Genomic DNA, 15,443 nt, shown 5'->3' with positions numbered 1-15,443 from the left:
GCATATTCCAAACCCATGACGACCATCTTGAAAGAAAAGGGCTGTAGATACGTGGGAACAACACCACCAACACCTGCAAATTCCCCTCGAAACCACTCAGTCTTGGAAATATACCGCTGTACCTTCAGTGTGCCTGGGTCAAACTCCTGGAACTCTCTCCCTAACAATATTGCAGCTGTATCTATACAAAATGAACTGTAGAGGTTCAACAAGGCAGCTTATCACCATCTCTTCAACGCAATCGGGAATGGGTAATAAATGCTGGCACAGCCAGCAAAGCCCAGATCCCATGAATAAATAAAAAAAACAATTTGCAAGACGGATGGTATGTTAGCTTTTTCTGCAACAGGATTTTGCAAAGAAGGAAGGAAGTCTTGCTTCAATTTGTACAGAACACCAGTGAGACTGCAGCTCGAGTACTGCACGCAATTCTTGTCCCCTTTCCTAAGGAAGAATACACCTAAGGAAGAACACAGTGTGACAGAAATTCATCAGACTGATTCCACAGATGGTGGAACTGCTCTGTAAGGAGACACTGAGGATTGTATTCCTTTGCATTTAAATGGATGAGAAGGAATCTCATAAACATTTATTGAAGGACTAGACACAATAGATGCAGAAAGGAAGTTTCCCTGGCTATGTGGTCTAGACAGGGGTATACCATCTCAGAATAATACCCAGTGAGTAAATGACTGCAATCAATCAAGTCTAAATAATAATAAACTCCATTTAGGATTGAGAGGAGGAGCAACATCTACATGCATATGGTTGTGAATCTTTGGAATTGTCTACCCAGAGGGCTGTGGAAGCTTAGTCATTAACTAAATTCAAGACAGAAATTGATATGTTTTCAAATAACATCAAAGTTTATGGGAATGGTGAGAGAATTAAGTTGGATGATCAGTCATGATTTAGAATGGTGAAGCAGGCCAGAATGGCTGAATGGTCTACTCCTGCTCCTTTGTTCCTACACTCTTACTTGGTTGAATTCATATGAATTTGGAAAAGCATTGCATAATACATCAACTGCTGGAGTCTTTTCCTTTAAGCAAAGGCCCACTTCACCTTGATGTATATGCGCATGTTACAGACTTTCATATTTCTATTCAAATAAGTACCTACATGGTGCGAACAAAGATTACTACTGGGAGGAGAGTTGGATTGGAATTGAACAGTTGAGTTGGTACAGGAGTTAGGATGCTACACGTTTAGGTTTGAAGAGGTAGGTGGGACAGGGAGAAACACATTCAAATAACAAAGTTATTGGATGTTTGTCAGGGAGTATCACAAGATGTTTATTTGTTGTAATGGATGGATGTTCAAATAACTTGGTAATCACTTCCTCAGTCATCACTGAGCAGATTAAGTACACATCTAATCACGTTATTGCTTAATAATGGGGCTTTATTTACTTAGCTGTGGGAGAGTGTGCTTAGAAGTAGCAGCCAACAGCTGCATAAACTCACCGTACTCCTCCCGAAGGTGCTCCAGAATGTGCGGCTCATAACCTTCCTTCTCTGGAACTTCAACAAAATCACCATCGTCGTCATCATCTTCCTCATCGGTCCCTTTCATCTGTCGAAGCAAATCAAAAGAAAACCTGTCACTATCGCTGACCTGTGAAACATCCTAATTATACTCTTCGGAAATGACAGGAGCACTTAACTTTCTCAGTGAGTAAATGACAGCAATCAATCAAGTCTGAATAACAATGAGCTGCGGACCTGAAAATTATTTTTGTATAGAATCTACCCAGGAATTTATGAAAGGTGAAACGCAACCCAAGGTTTAGGGTATTATGGCTTTCAGCTTGCACACTGCACATCAAACACTAAACAGAATTTATGAGTTTTAATTTTCTAAAAGGTGCAGTAGGAGGAGATGTGGTGCTACAATGCATAACATATACTGCATTTTCTTTATAAATGCAAGAAATTCCACTATTTCCACTGTTTATCATTTCTCAAAATATGAAGTAAAATTAGGACATTATAGTCATTAAGAAAACAATCTTGCACTTCTCTCTAGAGAGGATAAATCTCAAAAAAGACTGATTAAATCGTGAAAAGGGCATCTCCTAGAATAGAAAGAAAAGAGGCTAGGCTTTCCTTTTATTGTTTTATATGCACTTACTGCATGGGTTCCAAAACTGCTGCATGCACTGATATGACAATTGACCATCAATAATAATCCCAGTAGAGAAAAGACATTGGCCAAGAATGCCTAGTTTACCCAGATACATTACATGGAAATAAGGGTACTTGAGAGTTAGATGGCATATTGGGGATGAAATTGATCATCAGTAAAACAAAAATGGGCAATTGTGAATATGCAATCAGGGTTGTAGTTCACACAAATTTTGTTTCCATCAAATAAGGGTGTAGATTTGCCACAGCTTATGCCCAGGGCAAATCAAAATCAGACCGGACTTTGTCACCTTCCAATTATCTCAAAATTCTTTACAAAATTAATTATTTTGGAAAACATGGCCTGTTCTTATGTAACCAAAAATAATTATGTAAAATAACAACACCTGAGTCACAAAGGAGAGGGCTCAGAAAAGATCTATGAGATTTGTTTTAGAATGAGGGACTTCCTTTGCATGGATAGACCGAAGATGATGGGGCTGCTCTCCTTGGACAGAAGGATGAAAGAACATTTAATAGAAATATTTGATAGGGAATGTTGGTGGAAGGATCAAAAACAGGAAGATTGTAATTTAAGACAAGTGGCAAAGGAGCAATAGGGAAATTATCAGAAATTATTGAAGCCAGTAGTTTGTATTACTTAAACGTGTGAAGGGGACAGATTCAATTGTTGCCTTTAATTGGACAATTATCTAAGAACATAAGAAATAGCAGGAATAGGCCATTCAGCCTCTCAAGTCTGCCCTGTCATTCTTCAAGTCTGTAGCCTCCTATGTCAGCTCAGCATAGCCTTCAACGCCCTGATATTTCAAATACATACATATAATACATATATCCACCTTCTCGTTAAAATACTTTCAGTGATCTTACCTCCTTAACCTTTTGGGGTACAGAATTTCGGACACTCGCTACCTTCTGGGTGAAGAAATCTTTTGCATCTCAGTTTTAAATGAGTGTCCCCTTATTTGGTAACTATAAATAAGCTTGTTCAAGACTTTCCCCATTAGTAGAAACATGTTTTTCAACATCTACATTGCCAAGCCCTAGCAGAATATTGGATGTTTGAAGATCACCCCTCATTCTTCTAAACACTAATGAAAAAGGCCTAAGCTGTTTACCTGATCTTAGCAAGTCATCCACTTCATCGCAGGAATTTGCTGATGGAATCTCGTTTGAACAGCCTCCAAACCAGTGTATCCTTTTGAAAATAAAGGGCCTGAAGCTCTATACAGTCCTCCAGGAGCACCCTCACCAATACAGTGAACACTTCTAAGAATTCCTTATTTTTAAATTCCAAACCCAAAGTAATAAAGATCTACATTCCATTTGCCTCCTTGATCACTTGCTGTAGTTGCACTTTTTGTGTTTCATGGACAAAAACATGCAGATCCCTCTGTGCTATACTTGTTTGGAGTCTCTCTCTATTCAAATAATAGGCTGCCTTTTACCAAACACTTCCTTACATTAAACTCCATCTGCCAATTTTATGCCCACTCACTCAAACTATCTATAATTCTTCACAGATTCCTTACATCCACATCACAACATGTGATCTGAAAGGGAAAAACTTGCAATGCAAAGCATACAGGCAGGGAATGGATTAGGTGAGTTCCTCTCAGAGAGCCAAATGTGTGCTTTCTGTGATAGAGCAATTCTATGGTTATTGTCCATCAAGGAAACTACAATTAAATGATGCTGACTAGTTGTGCAATAAAATTGCTCATTACAAAAAGAAAGCAAAAAAGTGCTGAAAACTTTGCACGATCATTAGTGCACATTAGGATAGACTGAAGTGAAACATATCCTATCTCAATTTAAAGGTAGATCATCAGAATGATATTGGTTTATTAAATTTCTTTCCAGTTTTTTTTGTTAAAATGCTGCAAAAACACCAAAATGCATTTAAATGTTTTACTGGGCTTAATCTTACCAAAATAAAACCAATGAATTATTCATCCCTGTATCATCAAAGCAAATTAAGCTAAAGAAAAGGATTATTCTAAATATTTGAATGGTTGAAAAAATCTGCTTCCCTATACATTTTGTTTTGCGTAAAATCTTAATAGAATCATAAAATAAATTCTCCATGGTCTAATTAATTTGGGAGGTAATCACAATTATTTCCCACCCAGGAAATCAGTTTTGCTGTGTCTTAAATAAGTGTCTGTTACACTCTAAAAAATGATGTTATAAGGCATCCTTAGACAAGTGAACTCTAAAACTTCATTTGTCATTCTGCAGGCTTGATGGCTATGCATTTAAAAACCCATTCTATCTTATAAACTAAAAATTAAATGTACTCAGCTGTGATAGTCGTCATTGCATCTGCTATTTATATGCTAATATCCTTTCTAGAAGGTCCTGCAAATTACAGCACTCCAGTAAGTCAGGTGCATCTACCCTCAACCTCTAACAACACAATATAAAAAATACAATATTTCAAAAGATTTGTGGCAAAGACTTGTAAAATCACAATCAACTTGCATTGTTGTTCTCTGACAATTTCAGCTCATATTTAATTTTGATAGAGACGTATCTAACTGACAAATAATGAGTCAATAATAAACAAGAAAGTGTGTACAAATCATAGCTCACTAGGAATTTTTTTTTTTAAGTAATGAAGGATTAAAGTCAAGTTAAATGCAAGATTGCGATACTATATCATTTATCAGAATTCTTGGAAAATATTTTGACAAATTGTGGTGTCAATTTAAATATTTTGGGCTACAGTTATGCCTGTTTTTAAAAAAATATAGTAACGTACTTCATAGGCTAGTTTATTATTTATTTGGCTCCAGTTTTGATGGAAAACAAAGAAAGATTCAGAACCTAACTGAAATAAACCAGTAAACAACATTTCTGATCATTCTCCACCAAGCTCTTGACTTTTCCATGAAACATCTACATCTTATATTTATAGAACAAGGTCATAGCAGTTAGACTTGAATTTATTTAGAGGAGTTATTTAGGTGTTTCTCAGAATTTTTCATAATAATTGAAAACTAAAATGTTAATTTCTGCAAGTTAAAACTTCAGTTCCCCAGTGCCACCCAAAGTAGACTGCTGGTAGTAAATAATTTCCATAATTTTAAAAGAAGGATAGCTAGTTCTTTAAATCTCTTGATGACAAATTGATATATGCTAAAAGGCCAGGAACAGTGCAGGTCCAATTAGACACAGAGGACAAGGTGTATTGATAATTAAAATGTGATGAACACAAACAAACAAACATTAAAAAGGTTACCCACTTATATTTAAAGAACTAAAGTACAAAAAGAAAAATTCTGCTACAGCTACACAAAACCCCAAGTGCAGTTTTGGGCATAATACTCTTTTCAGGATATATTGGCCTTGTAGAGAGCGCTGTGTAACTTGTCATAAAGATCTTCGATTTCAAAGATTAAGTTACTAGGAGAGATGACAAAACTGGGGCTGGATTCCCTGGAATTTAGAAGAATAAGTGATGACTTGAGTGAGGTTTTCAAGACATTAAGAGTACTAGATAGGGTAGTTGATAGAATCTATTTTTACAAGTTCAATATCTTTGACTGGGGAAATATTTTAGAAATTCAGATATTTCAGTAACAAAGTCAGAAACGCAACTACACACAAAAGGTGACAAAAGTCTTGAACTCTTTCATAAATGAAAAATATGGAACAGAAATTTAAGATTTTAGATCAGAGATTAATATTGAATTAGGGCACAGAACAGCTATCATCGCACTGTACGGCAGAGCAGGGTTAAGAGGCTAAATGGCCTGCTTTTCTTCCTACGGCGATTCTACTCTTGACGACCCCCGGTTGTCAAGCTTCAATTATCATTTTCCACAGAGGAATAAAAGGGACAGTAGCAACGCGGATATAAAATAGGCTGATTGATAGAAAATTTTAAAAATGGTCAATGGATTGAGTTCGAGAGACTTGGTCACACTCAACGCTCAGGTAAATAGATGAGTAACCACTATAAGGGGGCTGGCAGTCAGTGCAGGAGTTCTCTGTGGCTATTGCCCTAACAGTAATACAGTCTTAGATACTGTTGGAGGGGATGGCCTAACGGGGGATAGCGACAGCAGCAGCCAGAATGGTGGCACCACAGCTGGCTCTGTTGTACAACATGGAGGGTCAAAGTGCAGAAGAGCAGTAGTAAATGGGGACTCCATAGTCAGAGGCACAGATCAGCGTTTGTGAGGCTGCCAAAGAGACTCCAGGATGGTATGCTGCCTCCCTGGTGCTTGGGTTAAGAATGTTTCCGAGTAGGCATAGGACATTCTCAAAAGGGAGGGCAGGCAGCCAGAGATGGTCATGCACATTAGTATCAATGTCACAGGCAGGAAGAGTGATGAGATTCTGCAAAGGGAGTTAGGTAGTAAGTTGAAAAGCAGGACCTTTAGGGTTATAATCTAAGGATTACTTCCTATGCCAAATAACAGTGAAGCTAGAAACAGGAAGATATACAGTTAAATACACAGCTAAAACAGCTGGTGTAGGAGGGAGGGCTTCAGGTATGTGGATCATTAGGGTGTCTTCTGGGGCAGAAGAGACCTGTAGGAGGAGGACAAGTTGAACCTAAACTGGAGTGGCACCAATATTCTGGCAGGGAGGTTTGCTAGTGTCACTCAGGAGGATTTAAACTAGGGTGGCAGGGAAGTTGGAACCAGAGCAATAGGTCAGCAAGTGAAATGTTCGAGGAGGAGTTAGAAACTAAGGCGAGTAAAGAACAAAGAACAAAGAAAATTATGCACAGGAACAGGCCCTTCGGCCCTCCAAGCCTGCGCCGATCCAGATCCTCTATCTAAACCTGTCACCTATTTTCCAAGGATCTGTATCCCTCTGCTCCCTGCCCATTCATGTATCTGTCTAGATACATCTTAAATGACGTTATCGTGCCTGCCTCTACCACCTCCGCTGGCAACGCATTCCAGGCACTCACCACCCTCTGCGTAAAGAACTTTCCATGCATATCTCCCTTAAACTTTTCCCCTCTCACCTTGAAATCGTGACCCCTAGTAATTGAGTCCCCCACTCTGGGAAAAAGCTTCTTGCTATCCACCCTGTCTATACCTCTCATGATTTTGTTTACCTCAATCAGGTCCCCCCTCAACCTCCATCTTTCTAGTGTAAATAATCCTAATCTACTCAACCTATCTTCATAGTTAGCACCCTCCATACCAGGCAACATCCTGGTGAACCTCCTCTGCACCCTCTCCAAAGCATCCACATCCTTTTGGTAATGTGGCGACCAGAACTGTACGCAGTAAGGTTAATAGGAAGAACAGACAGGGAGAAGTTACAGATCATGGTAAGATTGGCAGTCTGAAGTGTATTTGTTTTAACATGAGAAGTAGGATAGGCAAGGCAGATGAACGTATAACATCAAATAACTATTATGTTATAGCTATTACAGACTTGGTAGCAAGAGGGACAAGACTGGCAACATAATGTTCCAGGATTTAGATGTTTCAGGTGAGATAGAGAGGGATGTAAAAGAGGTGGGGGAATTGGATTACTGATTAGGGAGAATATCACAGCTGTACTGAGAGAGGAGACACCTTGGAGGGCTCATCCAGCAAGGCAACATGGGTAGAGCTCAGGAAAAGGAAAGGCAATCACTTCGATGTGTTTGTACCACAGGCTTCCCAACAGCCGTCAGAAGATAGAGGAACACATATGTGGACAGAGGTTTATGGAAAAATATGAAAACAACAGGGTAAATGCGGTGGGTGATTTTAACTTCTCCTTTATTGACTGGGACTTGATTCATGCCAGGCGCCTGGATGTCAGGGGCAAGGGGTAATTCGTTAGGTGTGTCCAGCAGGGTTTCTTGAAACAATATTTAAATAGTCCAAAGAGGGAAGAGGCCATACTAGACTTGGTATTGGGGAATGAGCTCAGCCAGGTGATTGAAGATTTTTTTAGTGGGGAGCATTTTGGGAACAATTACCATAATTTCACAAGTTTAAATTACTTATGAATAAGGATAAGAGTCACCTTTAGGTGAATGTACTAACTACAACAATATTAGGCAGGAACAGTGGAACATAGATTGGGGACGGCTGTTTGAGGGAAAATCCACATCTGGAATCTTTTGAAAGCTAGTTGATTAGAGTTCAGGACCAGCAGGTTTGTGTGAAAATGAAGAATAAGGACAGAAGGATTTGAGAATCTCGCCTGAGAAGAGAAATTATGAGCATAGTCAAAAAAAGAAATGAAGCATACATAAGGCTTGGGAAATTGAAGACAGACAGAGCCGTCAAAGAATATAAATTAAGCAGGAAAGAACTTAAACAAGGAGTTAGGAGAGCTAAAAGGGGCCATGAAATTACCTTGGCAAACAGGATTAAGGAAAATCCCAAGGCTTTTTATATGCATAAAAGGAACAAAGGACACGTCCATTCAAGGGCAAAGGAGGAAATTGATGCATGGAGCTAGGGGATGTGGGTGAGGTCTTTATTGTATTCTTTGCATCTGTAATCACAAAGAAGAACATGGTGGATGGTGAGTCTAGACAGGGCATGTTGATATTCTATGACGGTCAATATAAAAAAGGTGTGGTGTTGGATGTTTTGTAAAGCATTAAGGTAGACAAGTCCCCTGGGCTTAATGGGATTTATCCCAGAATACTGAGGGAGGTGAGGGAGAAAATTGCTGGGGCCTTGCACAAAATCTTTGTATCTTCTTTAGTCAAAGGAGAAGTCCCAGAGGATTGGACAATACTTAATATCCCTCCTTCATTTAAGAAGGCATAATCTGGGAAGTTACAGACTGATGAACTTTGCGTTAGTGGTAGGTAAATTATTGGAGAAGATTCTTAGGAATAGGATTTATTCACATTTTAAAAAATATGGACTTATTAGTGACATGCAACATGGCTTTCTGTAGTAGAAGTCATGTCTCACAACCTTGATGAAGTTTTTTGAAAAAGCGAAAAAGATAATTTATGAGGGCAGAGCAGTGAATGTTGAAAAACCAAAGAATTGCAGATGCTGATAATCAGAAACAAAACAGAAATTACTGGAAAAACTCAGCAAGTCCGGTAGCATCTGTAGACAGAAAGCAGAGTTAACATTTCAGGTGCAGTGACTCTTCTTTGACAAGGTCCCTCATGGCAAGTTGATACAAAAGGTGAACTCACATGCGATCCACGGTGAGCTGCTAAGGTGGATACAAAACTGGCTTGGTTATAGAAGATAGAGAGTAGCAATGGAAGGATGTTTTTCAGCCTGGACATCTGTGGCCAGTGGTGTTCCACAGGAATCAGTACTAGGATGCTTGTTGTTTGTAATATATATAAATGTGGAACAGAATGCAAATGGGCTGATTAGTAAGTTTGCAGATAACGCAAAGGATCAGGGTAAGTGCAGATAGCGAGGAGGATTGCCAGAGGATACAGCAAGATACTGATAGGCTGAAGACTTGGGTAGAGAAATGGCAGATGGAAATTAACCTGGACAAATGCTAGGTGATGCATTTTGGGAAGGTCTAATGCAGGAGAGAAGTGTACAGTAAATGGCAAAACTCTTAGAGAGATCTAGGTGTACAGATCCACCGTTCCTTGAAAGCACCAACACATTGGATAAGGTCTTCAAGATGGTGTACGGCATGCTTCCCTTCATCAGTCGGGGAGAGTATAAAATTTGGCAAGTCACGTTACAGCTGTATACAACTTTAGTTAGGCCACATTTAGAATATTGTGCACCGTTCTGGTTGCCACACTACCAGAATGATGTGAAGGCTTTGCGAGGGTGCAGAAAAGGTTTACTGGATGTTGCCTGATTTGGAAGGTATTAGCCATGGGAAGAGATCAGACACTCAGCCTGTTTTCACTTCAACGTTGAAGGTTCAGGAGTGACCTGATAGGGGTTTACTAAATTATGACAGGCATGGGTAGAATGGATGTTCAGAGGTCTTCCCCCCAGTGTAGAAATGTCAATTACTAGGGGACATTATTTTCAAGTCAAAGGGGAAAGTTTAAAGGAGAAATGAGAGGCAAGTTTTTTTTTAAAAATACAGAGGGTGTAAGTACCTGGAATGCACTCTCAACATCGGCAAAACTAAAGAATTGACCATTGACATCAGAAAGAAAGTAGAAAATGCCCCCATCTACATCAACGGAGCTGAGGTTGAGAGGGTGGGGGGTGTTAAGTTCCTCGAAGTGACAATAACCAACCTGTCCTGGACATCTCACATACAGGTGATGGTCAAGGTGGCACAACAAAGTCTCTTCTTCCGCAGGCGGCTTAGGAAATTTGGCATGTCCGTAAGGTCCCTCACCAACTTCTACAGATGCACATTGAAAGCATACAATCCGAGTGCATAACAGCCTGGTACAGCAACTGCTCTGCCCAGGTCCATAAGAAAGTGAGCAAGGTTGTGTGCACAGCCCAGACCAGACCAGACCATCACGGAAGCCAACTTTTCATCCATAGATTCTATTTACACAGCTCGCTGCCATGGAAAAGCTACCAACATCATCGAAGATCCATTGCATCCAAGTAATGATCTCCTACAATCTCTTCTGTCAGGCAGAAGATACAGAAGCTTGAACACACACACCAGCAGGTTCAGGCACAGCTACTTCCCAGCCATTATCAGACTGATGAATGAACTCTCTAACTTCAAATAATGCTGATCCTGCCATTGTTGATCTTGCCTAGCGCATGCCCTGTGCGACGTTACCTGTATGATCTGTAAGTCTTTGCTATGATCTGCTTGTACTGCTCGCAAACAAAGCTTTTCACTGTACTTAGGTACACCTGACAATAAATAAATCAAATCAAATCAGAGGTAGTGATAGAAGTAGATACAATAGCAACATTTAAGAAACTTCCTGGCAGACACCTCAATAGGCACAGAATAAAGGGATATGGACCACGTGAAGGAAGAAGGTTTTTAGTTTAACATACAGAGAGAGATCCAGGTTTACAGTCATGAGACCATGTGTCGATGCAGGCTTAGTGGGCTGAACGGTCTGTTCTTATGCTGTACTGTTCTTTGTTCTCTGGATATTTGTCAGGCTGGAGGAAGGTTTGTTTTGCAGTTTCCCAAGTATTGGCATTTAGGCTCTTGCTTTTCCAGTTATATATGTTAAGGATCTAGATCTTTGTGAGTGATACAAAATTTGAAAGCATTCTAAATAGTGAGGACAGTATGGAACTGTAACAGGGCACAGCTAAGTTGGAGGATTGGTGGCAGGTGAATGTTAACAAGGGAATTGTAACATATTTTGGTCTGAAGAGCATGGACAAACAATATAACATAACGGGTAGAAGCAGTGGGATCTGGGTGTACATGTGCACAGGTCATTGAAGGTAGCTGCACAAGTGGAGAGCTGGTCTTCATTAATAGGGGCTTAAAGTACAAGTGCTGCATTTGTATAAGACACTTGTCAGTCCTCAGCTGGAGTATCGTGTATCTGGGTGCCAAATTATAGCAAGGATGTGAATTCATTGGGCAGTGTAAGGAAGCGGTTTGCAAAAATGGTAACATGGATAAGAAACTTCAGTTAGGAGGATAGACTGAAGTGGTTGGGACTGTTCTCCTTGGAGAGAAGAAGACTAAGAGGAGATATATTAGAAGTTTTCAAACTTATGCAAGGGCTGGAAGGAGTAGATAGAAATAAACTGTTTCCACTTGTAAAAGGCTGAAATTGAGAAAGCACAGATTTGATGTGACTTGCAACAAAATAAATCTGATATGAGAAAAAACATTTTTCACCCAACAAGTAGTGTCTGAAACACTCTGCCTCGAAGTCTGGTGCAAGCAGATTCAGTTGATGCATTCTGAGGGCATTAAATGATATTTAAACAGAAGCAATGTGCAAGGGTGTGGGGAAAAGACAGCAGAATGGAATTAAATCACAATGCTCATTTGGAGAGTCGTTGCAGATGCAATGGGCCAAATATCCTCCTCCTGCACTTCCATGATATTGAATTCACTTGATACAAGTCGCATTCCATTAGCCATATTGATTACTACTTTTACTTGTGTGCTAACTTTAAATGTTGTGTACCCAAATAATTAAATGTCCTTGCTCCACCACGACTCAGTCCATCTCCATTCAGTGATGTGGAGGTGCCAGTGTTGGACTGGGTTGGACAAAGTCAGAAGTCACACGACACCAGGTTACAGTCCAACAGGATTATTTGAACTCACAAGCTTTCAGAGTGCAGCCCCTTCATCAGGTGCACCTGACAAAGGGGCTGCATTAGAAGGGCAGATAGTCATTGTAGGTCACCAGCACAAGATGGCTATCTGATGTATGAGAGGCAGGACTTGCATTATTCTTGCATGGGACTCCAGGGCTGCCAACTAATCTTGTTGGCTGGCAGCTCTCAGGAATGGTAAAGGAAAAGCGGGCATGCAGCTAACCCACTCTGCATCAATTAAGCCTGTTCCATGCTCCCAAGTCAGTATCGCTGAAAGGCAGCTGGCTTTGGAGCAAGCAGGCTCATAACTGATGTTTCTGTCTGGAAGTGCAACAGGAGGAGGAAGGGAAGAATATCTGCAAAAATTACCTCAGTGTTTTATCGTAGAATTGGAATTACTCCAAAATCTATTTTACTGGCTGTCATAAGGAAATGGAGATAGCAAGGATTCCACTCTTCGTATTTTGCCACTTCACTGTCACTCAGCAATGATGAGAACTTTACAACTAAAATTATAATTTCACTGTGTAAAGCCATTAACAGCACAAGTTATATATTCCAGGAGAGCTAGGCAAAGAAACTTAGTGGCCCTAAAGTAGGTTATCAATCGACAGAGTGGAAGGGAAGTCCATGATATAAATAAATTATTATTCAGTTCAAACATTCATAAATTTTTACATGGCATTGGCTAAATTCACATTCTTAAAAAGAGTTGTTTTTAATTATATACATGGTTAATTCGGTTGAAACTCAGTTCCAAAGAACAAATTCTACTTTGCTGAGGATGAGTCAAAAATTCTGAGGAAAAATAACATACAATTCAGCAGAACATTTTCTTAACATAAATTTAAATTTAACACTAAATCAGAAATGAAACATTGCAGTCAACATTTGTCAAGCCTTTTCTGGCCAGAATGATTAAGTACTCTGTTCCAGCAAACCAGCATCCAACAAAACTCCCTCTGCTGGGCTGTATGGTCTCACTTCAACTTCTGCTATGAAAGCTGACTAGTCCCCACAAAAGCTACAACATGAACTATGACAATTATTCTCAAATTTAATGGTGATTACTGAGTTAAGTATGATACTGCATTGGACATTCCTGTTAATTTCTCCTGAGAGCAGTTCTTTTTGGTTGTAAGGAAATCCTAAAACCTGTGAGTTCTCATGTGAGCTCATTCCCACTGGGCAGGAGTCTGTTTAAGATTATAACGTTGACTGTAAAAATACGAGTTCAGTGTGGTTTGGGATTATCAATGTGAGCACATTGTAGACAAATCCTACATTGTGGTGCTTTTTTTCTGACAATATGTAAAAAAGTACAGGTGTGCAGATTTTGGTGGTGTCTCTTTCTTATCAGGGATATAATTATTGCTACAAAATACACGAGACTAAACATGCCAATATGTATGATATAGGCACTGTGAACTGCATTTATTCTTTTTAGAAAAAGGGGCCCTTTTAAGTTCTTTAAACTTTTAATAATAGGAAAATAACTTTTTATCCTTATAACCATTCATTATGACCGTAATCTTTTACACTAATTCCTTCATAATATCACATCTAAATAACCTAGTTTTATATGGAGTCCTGAAACAGTTAGCTAATGTGGTACAAACGTGGCTTTCCAAAGTACAGTGATGTGGTGGTTATCTTACTGGACTAGTAAACCTAATGATCCATAGATTGTGAGCTCACATCCCATTCTAAAAAGCTGGTATCAGTAAACATGATCATGAAGCTTTCAGATTTCTTTGATAAATATCTGCTGTTCTTACCCAGTCTGATCTATGTGAGATGACAGTCCTATATCAATATGTTAACTGCACCCTGAAGTGACCAGCCAAGTTATTCAGGAAAATTAAGAATGGGGAGTAAATGTGAGCCTTGCCGGTAACAGCCAGATAGGATGAAGAATTTAACAAGATACATTATCAGAATTTTCCTGAAAGCTTTCAAAGCAGACATCTTGTCATCCATGCAAACATCCAGATAATCACTGGCTTAAACCATTAGCATACTCACCACTTTTCTCATTCTCTCCTCATAACTAATATTCATTTCTCCATGTTTCTTTAGTGCTGCATCAATCTTATTTTTTAAGTCAATGGCACGTTTTAGACGAGTGTCGCTAATACCAGCTTTGGTGAATGTCTAGAACAAAATTTTTTAAAAATTGTTATTTAAATAGTATCATTGGAAGCCTGTTTCAACACATATTCTGCACAAAGTATAGGCTGTGGAACCTGAAGGTTGAAGAGCATCCAATCTAATTCACATAGTGCAGGAAGTTTTGGTCTTGATCTTGATATCAATCACAAAGAATGTGACAACAATTTAGGAGATTACGAGTTCAGAAAAGCAAGGGATGATTTAATTGAAACATACAAGGTTCTGGAATATCTTGACAGGGTAAATGTGGAGAGATTAATTCCTCTATAGAAAATCAGGGAAATTGGTGCAATGGGTGCAGTGACTAGGGTCGCTGTTTAAAAATCCAGGATGGCCTATTACAAACAGAGGTTAGGCAAAAATTTTCCTCTGTCGTAAGTCTTTAGCACTCTCTTCCTCAATAGTTGGTGCTGGAAGCAGTGCCTGAATATTTTTAACGCATTGGTCATCAAAGTTTTGCAAAGGAAGATGGTTAAAGATTATCAGAGTAGGCAGAAATGCAGATTTTGTGTTACAGTCAAATCACATGATCTTACTAAATGATGGGGGCAGGCTCGAGGGGAAGAATGGTCTACTCCTGCTCATTGTTACATATGAACAGACTAACAATCCCAATACAGACATGGCACCTGATGATAAAATCATAACTATTTGTTTACATGCCAAGAAAACATTGCAAATGTCTTTGACCTTAGCTGTCCAACTGAGCCAATTGGACCAAATTATGATTTTTATCGGCTTGGTCTTCAGCAATGTTAAAGTTGTCTTCTGTATATTCCTCCCAGGATATCTATTATTGGTGCTTTACTGGGTAGCAAAGTTATCCCAAAATACTTCCTTCCATTTACATTGCCTCAACAGCCCTGCGTAACCTAAAAAGTGCCATCATGAACTATGAGAGTATTGGGTATTCTTAGACACCCAGCAACCATCCTGCGCCATTAATACACCCCATACATACACACACACACACACACAC

General features: G+C 39.3%; 1 protein-coding gene and 1 long non-coding RNA gene across 4 annotated transcripts in view; one reads left to right on the top strand and one right to left on the bottom strand.

The window, feature by feature from the left end:
* The window catches only part of uvssa (UV-stimulated scaffold protein A), a 106,036-nt gene that overhangs the window by 62,488 nt on the left and 28,105 nt on the right, over window positions 1-15,443 (bottom strand). For all 3 annotated transcript variants that reach the window (XM_048615734.1, XM_048615800.1, XM_048615866.1), the window contains exons 7-8: window positions 14,318-14,446; window positions 1,467-1,575 (exon numbers count right to left, since the gene is read on the bottom strand). In XM_048615734.1, the coding sequence (XP_048471691.1) occupies window positions 1,467-1,575; window positions 14,318-14,446 (238 nt within the window). The remainder of the gene's footprint in view (window positions 1-1,466; window positions 1,576-14,317; window positions 14,447-15,443) is intronic.
* On the top strand, window positions 1,488-10,722 carry LOC125486801. Its single transcript, XR_007265428.1, has 3 exons — window positions 1,488-1,673; window positions 7,779-7,863; window positions 10,339-10,722. It is a non-coding gene; the product is annotated as an uncharacterized LOC125486801 (long non-coding RNA).

Source organism: Rhincodon typus, chromosome 1, assembly GCF_021869965.1.
Source record: "Rhincodon typus isolate 14 chromosome 1, sRhiTyp1.1, whole genome shotgun sequence".
Classification (NCBI taxonomy): Eukaryota; Metazoa; Chordata; class Chondrichthyes; order Orectolobiformes; family Rhincodontidae; genus Rhincodon; species Rhincodon typus.
The sequence above is the reverse complement of the archived record's forward strand: the minus strand, read 5'-3'. Positions and strand labels throughout refer to the sequence as shown.